At 38.5% G+C, this 13,811-nt stretch overlaps 1 protein-coding gene across 1 annotated transcript in view; it reads left to right on the top strand.

The window, feature by feature from the left end:
* ERN1 (endoplasmic reticulum to nucleus signaling 1) overlaps positions 1-13,811 on the top strand; it is a 31,738-nt gene that overhangs the window by 10,843 nt on the left and 7,084 nt on the right. Inside the window, exons 3-11 of the mRNA XM_075720160.1 lie at positions 4,811-4,844; positions 5,839-5,911; positions 7,542-7,614; positions 8,744-8,866; positions 9,713-9,814; positions 10,322-10,583; positions 11,211-11,289; positions 12,074-12,236; positions 13,495-13,613. Coding sequence (XP_075576275.1) covers positions 4,811-4,844; positions 5,839-5,911; positions 7,542-7,614; positions 8,744-8,866; positions 9,713-9,814; positions 10,322-10,583; positions 11,211-11,289; positions 12,074-12,236; positions 13,495-13,613 — 1,028 coding nt within the window. The remainder of the gene's footprint in view (positions 1-4,810; positions 4,845-5,838; positions 5,912-7,541; positions 7,615-8,743; positions 8,867-9,712; positions 9,815-10,321; positions 10,584-11,210; positions 11,290-12,073; positions 12,237-13,494; positions 13,614-13,811) is intronic.

Genomic DNA, 13,811 nt, shown 5'->3' with positions numbered 1-13,811 from the left:
AAAGTGTATGTGAAGAGTTGATTGTGTGTCTTCGAAGTATCTTCACATAGCTGCAACCTTAGTTCAAGATCATGAAAGTGTTAAGAAAATGAGAAAATTTACATTGCCCCAGTAGCTACAAATGTGAAGAAATGTCTTCCTACAGCCTGTCTTTCCAGGTGGATGGTGCCAGTAGTGAAAGGAGAATTCCTTTTGCTGCAGAAAATAAACTCCTCCACCACTTTGTGTTCACTCACTGTGAATAGCCTCCTGCATGGAAATTAATCAGATATTGATACTAAATGCTTTCTAACAGTTCATATACAACACTTAAATGTTGCAGGAAGCTATCAGAATAATCAGTGTTTTGGTTCATGTGCCAGTAAGTACCAAAAAAATTTCCTGCTGCTTTGTAATAACATCTTAATCTGTTCCATCTACCTCTTTTTTATCATTGTTAGTAAATCAAATTTCAGTTACTGAGAAAACAAGTAAAAGCGGGAATTTTTTCACTTCTGACAAAGCACTGTTGTTCTTGATACTGAAGACATGATACTAAAGAGTTTAAGGACTTTCTCATGAGCATGATGCTTCTGTACAGCACACACTGAACAGCTTGGAACTTGTCACAAGGCTTTCGTTCATGTCTTCTGATGTGCAAGAGTGCTTCAGAAAAACGCACCACAGAAGTTGAAGAGAATTCATGGGATTTCTGCTATCATTTATTAAATTATTCAACATTTGTTGAGGAAATTGTTATGAGTGACATTTTTCCAACAGCTTTCAGAAATATAAGCTTTGGGGTAAAACCTTAATCCAAGTAAATAATGCACATATATATGTGTGTGTGTTCTTTCACTATTATGGTACTACATGGTCGATAAAATCATGTAAAACTTCTCAGACCTTTGAGATAGTTGGAGTGGAGTGGAACACATTTTTTTTTTTTTTTTTTTTTTATGTAGAATTAGGTTGCCCAGTCTTAGAAAATTAAGTGAAAACAAGTTATTAGTCCAAAAATGCTGTACTGTATTATTATTATTATTATTAGTTACTGTATTTTGGGGGCAGAGAGGGAGCTATAGGAAAGTATTACTAACCAGACTCTCCTGCAAATGTCATGGACAAACCAGGATCAGTTGCTAGAAAACATAATCTACCTTTTGAAATTTCCTGTAATTGTTCAGGTGTTGAACCTGAAATACTAATATCTTTTTGAGGAAATCGCATTCTGTCCCTTTCTACTGTAGAGTGTGTGTTGTGTTATGTCAGTAACTGCAGTTAGAAAATTTGGAACTTGATTCACATAGTACTAGTTTTATACTGTAATTTCATATAACAACTTCACACCTCCATTTAATTCAGATAATAAGCAGTCCTTGTATTAAAATTAAATTTAAAAGTTTCTGGAAATAATTTAGACAAGAAACTATTTTCTTACGCTTTTCCTAGGCTGACTGTAATGAAAAGCTGCATTACTGTACTCGAACAATGTATATGCAGTCTGTTATCACTTCAAAAACAAGTTGTGCAGCTTTGTTATCACTAATGATCGTTTGAGGAAGAGATGTTTATAGACAGGACAAAGTTACTCAAGCACTGTTGAAGATTGCTGTTGTCTAGCAGCTTTTTAGCAAGTGAGACACTCTGTGTAATCAGTTCATCAAGACACTTGCAAAGTTTATTTGGCTTTTGCCTTTAGCAATGCTTGTAGCATTTCCATTAAATCTTACTTCAACTGAGGCAGGTGCCGTTTTCTGCTGATTTATGATGCTGGTTTTTTTTTTCACAAAACTGTGAGAGTTTCCTGTCCTATGAAGCATTTATGATTATAAAAACTCTAGCCTGTGGTCTTTAATGTCTCTTTCTTCTTTTAGTTATTTCACCTAGACTTACGGATACAGTGAGTACACAAACTTGATGTCTGTTTGCTTTTAGTAGTTCAGCCTAGCAGTGCAACTCCAGAGTTAAACCGCTTTATATAATGGTCAGCTAATGCTTTTTTCTTCCTTGCTTTTCTGTAGTAATGGAGAGATGATGTTGTAAGTCACCATGTGTTGCATTAAATATCGTAAAGCTTGTGGAATACTTGAAGCAAAGACTGAGAAATAATTGGTATATAATCAACTGTAAGTTTGGAGCCCTCCCAACATATCCTGAAACCAGCTTCTTCACACAAGGGGTAGAAATGAATTGCTTGATGTAGTTAATGGAATCAAGGTCTGACCAAGCAGCGTGGTCTGTAGAGACAGATACATAACGATGCAGCACTTAGCTCCTTTGTTTGAATGTGAATTATTCTTAGGGCCTTTTGATGTGTACTTGGGTTCTCAATAAATTAAATGGAGTTTATGCTATAATGTGGAGCTCTGCACTTGCATAGCATTCCCCTCTTACATCACCGAACAGTGGTAATGGTGATAATTCATCATTAAGAGAGAAATTGCTCAAGACAGGAACTGTTGCTGTCTGCCCTCTATGGCTGCGCGCCAGCGCCTGGGATTGTTGAGCACCAGCTAAGCCGTCTCGGCATTTTCGCTGCCTTGCGTACGGGGCTCTGAGTGTAGGACACACGGCGAGGCCGCGTCTGTGCCCTCCAGTGGGTTCCTTCCCAGAGCCGGCACAGCTCTGCAGGGTCCCTGCGTTAGAGGGAATTTATTGTGATGTGGAGGGAGGCTGTGTTTGATGCTGTTCTTGCCAACGCGGGAGAGGCCAGAGCGGTGGCACCCATGGGATGAGGGAAATAGGTGAAGCGTGAGACTGGACAAGTCTGCTCGCTGAGCAGTGGGTTTGCTAGGCGTAGTATGATTCGGTGCTTGAGTAGAGCACTGCTCCCTCTCCAATTAATTGGGTTGTTCCCAGAAGCTTAGTATGCTTTTGAGTAGTTTATTCTGACAGCTTTGAGAATGTGTCTGGAACATTTGTTAGGCTTAAAGAGAAAAAAATATATAGTAGCAGCTATGTTTTGAACAAAGCTGCTTGGAGAGTGTTTACTGTTGTAAAAAGAAATGGATGAAAATAAAAATAGCTTTACTGTTATTCTTCATATTGTGCTTTCTTTTTGTCTCTGATATGATATGTGCATCTTTTGGTGACTGCTGTTTTCAGCTGCATTGCTGTTAGAGATCTGTTTGGGTGGCAGTTTCTTTGGGTTTTTTTTTTTAAATCTGTTAAATAAAAACGAAGGGACATGCTCCTAGGCCGTTATCATCAAACCCAGCAGTTCGTGTGGTGCAATATACTGCAGGGTGGTAGAGACTCTGTAAGACCCACGTAACGAACCCTGAATTTCTTGTTCTTGTTCTTGCTTACCTCTGCAAATATCACAGTACACTCAAGCTGTCCAGAATCTGTGCCAGCTTCCCAGTCAAAGGCTCTCAAAACATCATTGTTTTTGTTCTTATTTCCTTCCTCTAGCATCACAATGTTTGCATGGAGACAGAACAGGTGAAAAAACAGTACTTGTTTGCTTGGTCATCTTTCATCTCTTACTCAGGCTTTTTCTAGTGTAATGGTTTGATTTCCCCTGCAGAAGTGAAGATACCTTGCATCCTCTTGACTTCTGAGTTACTTTCTGCTAATATACCCATAAATAAGCACACTTGTTTGTCTTGGAAATTGTAGAATATGTCTTACAAATCTGGGAACTTCTGTGCTTTTGGCATCGGGATTGAAAATCCCATGATTCAGGATTTTTTGAGGCCTCAGTAATTTTGAGGTCACATCACCTTACATTAAAATCGAATTACTGTTCTTAATTTACCTTTTAATATGTAAGGATTTAGATTTAGCATTGTCAGGGTTTATTTCATAACTTCTTTTTGTCGATGAAAGCTAAACCGTGCTTCTGATCACTCAAAATACCAACTACTGTGAGATTGTTTCCAAACCTTTTGATTTTTATGGAATGTGGATTCTTGGATAAATTTTAGCGGGGAGATTATTTAAGTGAAAAAATCAGGTTTCAGGTAGTTTTGTATAGCCCTTGGCAGGCTTCTGTTTTTCTTTTCAGTGACAGGCTGATCACAGAGGTTTTATTTTGAAGTAGGAAGTGGAACTAAGTTTTTTCTGATTTGCGTCGGAGTCTTGCTCTTAAGTCATTGGCAGGCTTCCCGTTCATTTCTGTAGGTGCAGCACTAGGCTTTCGGTTTGTATGTGGCATTTTAAATTAAAGGTTGAGTTGGCTAGAAAGCATATGCTTACCTGCCTGGTACACAAGGTACATGAGACACAAAGTAGAAAAAGTTCACAAAATACAGATTAAAAAATATCAAGATGCTACTTTTGTACGCCTGTTCTCACAGTGGCTGCAAACTTCCATTAGCTGTAGCTTGGTTTTAAGTAAAATTGGTTGTTGAAGCCTGCACAGTGAAAGCGGTTGCTGCAGGTTACGGTCAGCTGCCTCCCGCGATCACACAGGTATTGGAAGCAAGAGTTTTCATGAACACTATACAGGCAGTTCTAACAGATTCTATATGCTCTGTCCAAGTGAGAAATAAGGAGAAAACTCAAGGTACAATACAGTACTGCTGTCTTCTCCGAGTCTCCTCCCAGGGTTGGCTGGGGAGTAGTGTGGATAAAACAGAGCAAAGAACTTCAGAAGGTTTAAAACTTCTCAGGTGCTTTGTACTTTCCCATTTTACAAAGCTAGTTTCACGACCAAACAGGAGATCCTTGAGGCTGCTGGCCCAAGAGATGGCCCCTTTCAAACTCCGTGCATCAGCCTTTCAGAAAGCATCACGTTGTTGCAGGCCTGGCTTAATCCTGTATCTAGTGAGTTCAAGGAATTGAATTGCCAGTATCATGACTTCCTCTTTTTCTGTTTATGCAGATCCTGTACTCCAGGTGCCAATACATGTGGAGGAGTAAGTCTGTTTCGTTTCTCTCATTTACTGCTTGTTCCATTTTCACTGACATCTTGAAATTTGCTTTAATTTGAACCAAAACTATCTAGGTTCTAGAAAAGTGGCATACCTTGCATAAGTCAATTTAAGGTGGTTTAGAGAGCAGATACAGAAAGGATATAATTAGTTACATATAATTCTCGTATTTGTAGCACTAAGAAGAAACATCCCGTCTGCAGACTGTTCTCTCAAGCCCTTGCTCAGGTTTAGAGATCGAGAGCACTAACTGTGCTAGAATCTCAGCTGAGCAGCTTTGAGAATGACAGAAACAGCTAGGGAGTGATCTCTGGGGTTTGTACTGCTACTGCTCTTCAAATAAAAGACTAAAAATAGTGAAGCATAGGAAACTCCAACCACCACCACTACCAGAATCTTCAAATGAAACCCTCAAGCTGTTACTTCAGAGCAGTTCCTCCAGCATAGCAATCTCACATTTAACTAGAAAATTTTGGGCTTTAACTTTATGTCTCTGAAGTCATTGGTAACATCCTTTTTTTGTGTGTGTGGTTTGTTTTTGATGGTGTTTTTGTAGTTTGGGTGGGGGGTTGCCTTTACCTCTCAAACTGACTTAGTTCTGGCAACTCTTTTATTGCTCCTTGCCTTGCTTATGCTCCCTGTTTGTGTTTGGTTGGTTGGTTTGGTTTTACTTCTGTGGCATTTTAAAAGCATACAGATCTTGTTTAAAAGCTTTCGGCCAAGTGATTGCCTGCCACATTTGGATCTTTGAACCTTCAAATGTATTAGTAACATTACGTTATATCAGTTTGGAAACTTCTTTATATTTTTTCACTTTCACAGTTATTAAATGAAACTTCAAAAAATGGGTAATACAAAATAGAAAATTTAATGTCAGATGAACTTCTCTGTAAAGCCAGTACTGACCATAGTTGCTTTCCTGTTCTCTGAGAAGCACAGTTACGTTTTTTATCATTTATAATTGCTGCTTAAATCCTAGGCCAGCATTTCTTCCAGACCCAAATGATGGCAGTTTGTATACGCTTGGTGGCAAGAATAGTGAAGGCTTGACTGTAAGTATATTTTTTTAAATTCTCTCCTCTGATAATTTTTAGAAAAGTGCCCCAGTCAGACTCACACAAAGGGTAAGTCCCCAAGGGAACTTTCTGCTTTCTTGACAGTACTGTAAAGTTTTGCTGACTTTTGTACTATTTAATGGAAATGCACCAGTTTCTTGGAAAAGCTTGATCAGACTAGCCAAAAACCAGCGTCCGCTGCCTGTGCCAGTGTTCCAGGATACGAGTTTTTGGAATGACAGTGCCCTATGTTGGGTTGCTAGCACCTTTGCAGAGTGAAAACATTATTTTATTAGAGCAGAAAGTTGCCACCTTTCTTGTGGTCATCAGGAAATAATTTCTGCTTGAAAATATCAACAACACATATGTTTTGTCCACTCGTACTATTTTTCTGTAACTTGCTAAAATAATGATGGTGATGACAAATAAAATTTATGTGGTATTACCCAAATAACGAATCATCTCTGTACGATCTGATGGGAAAGGTGTACCCAGAACAATACAAATCAGAGATGTAACTTCCACCCCAGGTACTTAATTTTCTAAAACCATCTGCCAAAAGGCAGGATTAAATATATGTTCTGTGCTGACACCTTTAGAAGACGTCTTTGTAAGATTTAGTAAGCAGACAAAAATGCTGAACCTTTTCAAAATAGTCACCAACCCATGTAACCCACTAGCTAACTTTTGACTTTTGGTTTTAAACTTTGTAGTAATACTCAGATAAAATGTTTGGCTTCCCACAAGTTTCTTTTCTCTGGCAGCTGCTATGATTTCCCTTAAGAACTTTAATATTGTTAAATATTTTAGTATTTACTCACCACTCCCCCCGCCCCGCAGTAAAGCCAGATCATAACTTGCAAACTGATTCTTGGTTCTTTTCCTGGGTGAATCCAGGAAGCAGCAATCTATTTGAATCTACTCCTTTATTCTGTTAATCTCGCTTTTTTAATTAAAGTAATTTAATTTCTGTTTAGAATCACTGTTTTAAAAGTTTTAAGCAAGAGTGGAGTGATTTTAGCATATTTAAGTAAACTTAAAAAAGGCCTGATCTTTATTGTTGGTGCAGCTTGTCTGCTACCCTTGTGACCTCATCCCAATAAAAGTCTCTTAAAACTTAGCAAGGATCGTCATCCGTTCTGTAAGTGCGATAGAGGCTTGGCAGTATCTCAAGAACTCTTCAGTCGGAGATTCATGCTTCGCCCTCTCGACAGTTTCATTTGTATGAAGATATCTGGCCTTTATAAATATTACTGTGCAGTGCTGTGGAGAACCATTTTATACTCGTTATAGGTGAGACAATTAAACCGTGGTATGTTGAAGCCCAGGCAGTTTATAATTGGTGATGGTAGACCTTAAAACCACAGAGGCTTGGCCTCCTAACCTCTTCCATTCTACATGCATTTCTCCTGTTGTAAACTCACTGAGACAGACTTCTCTGTTCTGGGGTTGCAGAGCAGGGCCTTGACCTGAAATTTTGAGTCCTCAGGCACTGCAATAATACTAACGAACAATAAAAAAACTGTCACTTGAGATTTCTAAAGTTTTCTGACCACCCTTTTCTGTGAACAAATGTGAAGACTTATCGCACCAATGTGAATAAGCTTTTATTGGGTTTTTTCCCTAGAAACTTCCATTTACTATCCCAGAGCTGGTGCAGGCATCTCCCTGTCGCAGTTCAGATGGGATCCTGTACATGGGTGAGCTCAAATTTAATCTTTTTTAGATTGTAATATGTTCAGCAACTACAAAATGTAGAGACTCCCAGACAAACTGCATGGAAGTATGCTTTATTTTGGGTATTAATTATGGTTTTTCATGAACCTTCCTGATGACAGAAAATCTGATTAATATAGAATTCAATTGCTGTTTGAAGATTAAAACCCAACTACTTTTCCTGGAGGAGAAAATAGCTTTTCTAAGCAGTGAATAGCCTGTTTGGGCTTTTTTTGTTTCTTGAGATGCTATCTCTCAACAAAATGTGACTTCTACTTAAAATCTTGTTATGCTTATAAATGTCATTGACTGCCTGACCATTACAACTAAGAAAGAAATCCCATTGCAACACGGTTAGACATCCTCCATTATCTGAGATACAGTCAGTTCATTTATACTACACATAATAACAATTTTATGGCTCACTGTCCTGACTCGTTCTAATTGCAGATGGATTTGGGAGGAGAGAGGGAAAAGGAAGGACAGTTACTACTTATCACAATGGTAAAATGTGTGAAGGATCAAGACGAACTTTGTATTTTTTAATCTCCTTAGTATTTTTTTAAACTCTTGAAGGGTCAGTACCTACTTCTGGTTCTCCACTTTGCGTCTCTCCAGTAAAGGAGTGAAAAATGTTTATTTGAAGCTTCTAAACACAACACGTGTTAGCGACAAAGACATATTTAAGGTCCTAGCTCATGTAGTGTTGAGTGGGATGTTAGGATTACAATCCTTAATCAATTTGAAATGTGTAAACCCTCACAATTTTTTTCTACGTACTGTCCTTCAACATTAGCACTTCAGTCTCCTCTTCCGCTAGCTCACAGGATCTTCTACACTCAGAACTCAGTTAGATATTATCAGTGTGAAAAAATAATTCAGCCAATAGTACTTACCATTCTAAATATTGTATTTAGTTTTCCTTGTCAATATTTTTGATTGGCCAGTAGTGCTAAATGATGAAACTGAGCCTGACTGTGAGAAATTGTTTTATTAAAAATGCTTTATTCATGCTAAGTTCATGAGACTACTAAAGAAAAACGAAGACTGAAAAGCTTGATGGAAATGCAGTTTTCCAACTGAATGGTAATGTGGCTTAAATTATGATTTCAGGTAAAAAGCAGGATATTTGGTATGTGATTGACCTCATGACTGGGGAGAAACAGCAAACCTTGAGTTCCTCATTTGCAGAAAGTCTTTGCCCGTCAACATCCCTCCTGTATCTTGGGAGAACAGGTCATGTGGTTTTTTTTCTGCAGCTTAGAAGAGAATTTGTTATTGTCGTCGTTTTTAAAGTTTAGAATTATAACAAATGACCTTGTGATCAGTTCAGGTTTTGAGTTTATTTCTTAGAAAGACTTCTGTAAATTATGATTTTAGACTGTACACAGAAAAATTATTAACTCTGTAACAGAGTTTTTCTAAACTTGGGCAGTAGGCACGGTCCATCGGTCCATTATTCTTCTTGTTGACTAAGTGGCGTTTATAGTCTATTTAACAATGCATTCCAGTAGCAGCTCTGAACCCAAGCTTGCTCGGTAACATACAGCTTTTTTATAAAAGCTGTTTAAAGAAAATGGAGATATAGCACCTTCACTGAAATAACAAATGCAGTATTCTAAATAAGGGTTAAAGTTAGACCAACGCCATATAGGTGTTGACTAGCAAAAAGGAGTAAGTGTTACAGACTTGTCCTTTAACCGCTGTTATTAATGTGTTCTTTCAGTGTGATAGTTCAGTTACAGAACACAGTATGCTGAATTTTAGAATGCAGGGTTTGGAAACTTCTAAGTAAAACAAAGTACATCAGAAGAAACTGCACAGTAACAACAAAATGCTGGTAATGTGGGCAGTAACTGTCTGCAGGGCTTGTTCCGAGGTTCCTGTAGATCAGTATATGAGTGGATTGGGTATTATCTTTAACAGCTATGAAATGTTAATTTATCAGGAGTGTTGGGAAAATGAAATGCAGAGAGCAGTAAGTGGTGTGTGTGGTGATTTGCAGAATGTCTCAGATATGAGGTGATTGATTCTATTCTCTCATAGGTTTTTTTGCTTCACAGACTGTATATTTTTTAACAGAGTACACGATCACAATGTATGACACCAAGAAGAAGGAGCTGCGATGGAATGCCACCTATTTTGATTATGCAGCTACTTTGCCTGATGAAGACATAAAATACAGTAAGAATTTACTTGCTGTCTTTTGTTGTGTGTCGTGTCCCCCCTCCTTATTGACCGTGGGGTTTGCATACAGGCAAAAATACTCTAATTTTTTTCCATAATTAATAGGTCAAGCTGTCTGTCTGATTTTTGTGCAGTTGATATGCATCTGCCAGTTTTTATCCTTTACATGCTGTAACATCTAGAGCCTGTTAGGTAGCTTCAGGTAAATCAAATCTAAGAAGGTGCAGCTCTTGAAGATATGACTCTTTGAAATTTAGTGAAAAAGAGAGGAAGCAAACCTGAACAGTGGTGCACACTCAGAAAAAGCTACTGCAATGCTATTGCATTGCAACTGAACCTTTATCAGCCTGCTTCTGACAACTGATTCGCTGATCAGCTGTTCTTTTGCAATGTAAGGTGTAATGGACTCCAGAGTTAACGTGAGGCTTGAACTGTTAATATGTATTATTAAAATTGCGTGTCTGCAGCAATCCAGATAATCTCCTGTATATTTGTATATTGTAGAAATGTCCCACTTTGTGTCTAATGGAGATGGACTGGTGGTGACCGTAGACAGCGAGTCTGGGGACGTACTGTGGATTCAGAATTACGCTTCTCCTGTGGTAGCTTTTTACATCTGGCAACGTGAAGGATTACGGAAAGTTATGCACACTAACGTGGGGATAGAAACTCTGCGATACTTGACGTTCATGTCTGGGGAGGTTGGACACATTACCAAGTGGAAATATCCTTTCCCAAAGGAAACAGAGACCAAGAGCAAACTGACGTGAGCATCAATATTCCTGTCGTTTTCACTGTCTGTTTGACAGAGTTTTGTCATTAAAACCTTATTTATATACATTCAGTTAAGGATTGTTCTACAAGTTTCAAGATGGTGAAAAGAACACATAAAAGCAGCTCTAGTTCTCCAGCTGTCATTTTAAATATTTGAACTTTTACTGTCTAAAGGCAGAGACCCAAAAAAAAAAAATTCTATCATAAACTTAGGAAATGTATATTCATAATTTTTTTCAAATGTTCTGTGTTGAATAGTTTATTATAATGTGGAATGGAATTGGTTTTTATAATGTGAAACCTTTCACATTATGAAAAAGGTGCATAGCATTTTGGCAAATACCAGTTATTGAATAATGCAGAAATACAATGAGTTATGTCAAATGAGTAATTGTGACATGAATAATCAACTAATAATGCTTTCATAATTAAAAAGAATGGCTTTGTAGTACAGCAGTACTTAAAACAATTTTACAGATCCAGGCTTTTCAAGATTTAAATACTGATAGTTTGAGAAACTCATGCATTAGTTCTGCAGAATTGTGTTGCCAAGGTTTTAGCTAAGATGGTAAAACATTCATTTGTCTACATCTTTCTAACACTTACTGTTTTTTTCCAGACCAACTCTATATGTAGGGAAATACTCCACAAGTTTGTATGCATCGCCATCAATGGTGCATGAAGGAGTAACTGTTGTGGTAAGTCGGGAGCTGCAAGAGTTGAATGGCACCTGCTGAAAAGTGCCTTTACAGAATTAGTACTGTCCTGGGTTTAAAAAAAAGTTGAACTGGAAACAGACATAAAAATAATAATAATAAAAAAAAGACAACTTTGCAATTGTAAAGTGGCAAAGGGATCCGATTAAAATAGAAAATAAAACACTGAAAGCTGTACTTCTACAGAAATTCAGTTTTAAATTGCAGATTGCTCTCAGGAAATGTGTAGCAAATTAAATATTTCATGAAACAATTAACAGTGAGCCTTAGAATGCATGGCCATATTTCAGGAATCGTTTCAAATGCTGCAAAGAAGTAACTGTAGCTCATCAGGAATTGTGCCAGGCAAGCTTGGCAGGAGTGGACCAGAGGTTGCTATGCAGTATTGTTGGGGCATTGTGGTTAATGTTAAAATTGCTGTTTTGTTCAATCAAAGTAACTCCCCATAGGTAGGAAACTGCATCATAGTTTTGTTTCGCTCACGCTGTGGCTGTCCAGGTAGGAAATAAGGGTTCTGTTTAACTTTTCTAAAAAAAGAGAGAGTAATCTCATCTCCTAGGCAGCATGTAATTTAGAAGGTCTAATGTCCAAGGTTGTCGAAGCGGTTGCTGAGGGCATAATGGCAGTGTTTACTTATGGTGACTTTGCTGCCAGTAATTTTTGCTTGCCCTCCAATTTTGACCTCCATTTTTTTTATTTAGTTGCCTATTTAAATATTATAGGGACACAGTGCTTCCTTAACTGTAACAATAATCTCTCTTTCTAGCCCCGCGGCAGTGCCATACCCTTACTAGAGGGTCCAAAAACAGAAGGAGTCACAATTGAAGACAATGGCGAGTGTGTTATCACCCCCAGTACGGATGTAAAGTTTTCAGGCAGACTGAAAGAAAAGAACAAACTCAACTATTGGAACGACTGGCTTTTAATAGGTATCCGTATCCGAGGTCCCTTGTGTGGCCCTGCTCTGCCGCTGGTGCGGGATCGCATTGCCATCTGGCGGAGAATCCCAGTCCAAACCTTAGAGCTGTTTTTCAGTCGCAATGACTGCCTGAACTCAGGCGATAAGTACTGAATTCTAGTAATCGTTTCTAATTCGTCCTCATTTCCATATGAATTAATGTCTTTAAGCATACCACCACATACTGTTTTTCCCAAGGTCCCTGCTTTATTCAGTGCATACGATGAAGAGTGCTTAGCTCTGTATGTGGAAAGTTGTTTATTTGCCCCCTCCTTCAGAGAGAGGTATAGATAATATATTATTTACTGTAAATACTGTGTTCTGGTTCCTTTGGATTATCTTATTGTGCATAATGTTACTTTAATTCTCATCATATGGATCAGAGGGTCATGTTTTCCCCATTTTACAAATGGAGGATTAAGATAATATTAATGAAGTGTCAGCCTGTCCTGTGTGTCCCAAATCCCAAAGTTTTGGAATTGACTTTTCAGGGCATTTACAATTTTGCTTCAAAAAATGAAGAACTGTCTGAAGTTCAGTTTTAAGTGATGCAAGTTTATAATTAAGTGATATATGCCACAGGATCTCTGTGGCAGGGACGGGGTGTTACTTTCAGCTTCTTTAACTGCCGCCTTTCTCTGCCTGTGATCCCTTTGTTAATACTGTCCTGCTATTGCAGTACGTTGAGTGGCTCCCTTTAAACAGTTCGTATTCCTCTGCAGTCCTCTGCGCTGAATGACCTATGCCCTCAATTTTTTCCCTCCATTTTCTTTCCTGCTCTATACATGAGCAGGAGTCTTCCTCCAGTTGCAAAAGCTGGGAGCACAGTAGCATCTCCCTCTTCTCACTGACTTGGGTAGCATGAGCCAAAGGAGTGTGAAGAACAATTGTGGCTGCGTGCTGGATCGATTCTTGCTTCCTTCTTGTGCTGTGCAGTCCATTCCCTGCCGAACCATTTCATATCTAGAATGTGATCTTCACCTCAAGGCCACATCACAAAGCAAAACTACCTTGAGAGTGAGCTGGCTAGGAGGCATCATGCGTGCTCCTCTAATGGTCAGGAATCAAATCCACAGCCAGTGCTTGAGCACAGAGTTCTTCAGGATTGTGATCACCATACCTGTGACTGCTTGGGAAGAACAGAGGGAAAAAATGTTTTAATTTGAGCTTTTCTTCTGTGGTGTTCTCAAGCCTTTTGTAAATCAACTTTATATGTGTTTTATTTAAAGGGCACCATGAAACACCATTATCTGCCCCTACAAAGATCCTGGAGAAATTCCCAAGCAACTTACCTAAGAGGCCTGAAAACGTGATTCCAGCTGACTCTGATAAAGCCACTATTGAAGAGGTTTGTGACGAGCCTAATCATCATACCGGATGATTGAGGAATGTAAAGGAGTAGAAGTTGGGGAAGAACTCAGAAGAAAAGTTACATGGAATTACTTCACACTTTTTGTGTCAGATTTTCATGTACTTAGCACATAGAATCAGTGGTATGGTGATGTGTCATTCCTTATTTCAGAATTAGGGCTTTCAGCTGCTTTTT

This window comes from Pelecanus crispus, chromosome 12 (genome assembly GCF_030463565.1).
Source record: "Pelecanus crispus isolate bPelCri1 chromosome 12, bPelCri1.pri, whole genome shotgun sequence".
Taxonomy (NCBI): domain Eukaryota; kingdom Metazoa; phylum Chordata; class Aves; order Pelecaniformes; family Pelecanidae; genus Pelecanus; species Pelecanus crispus.
Note: the sequence above shows the minus strand (reverse complement) of the source record. Positions and strands in the feature narration are given on the sequence as shown.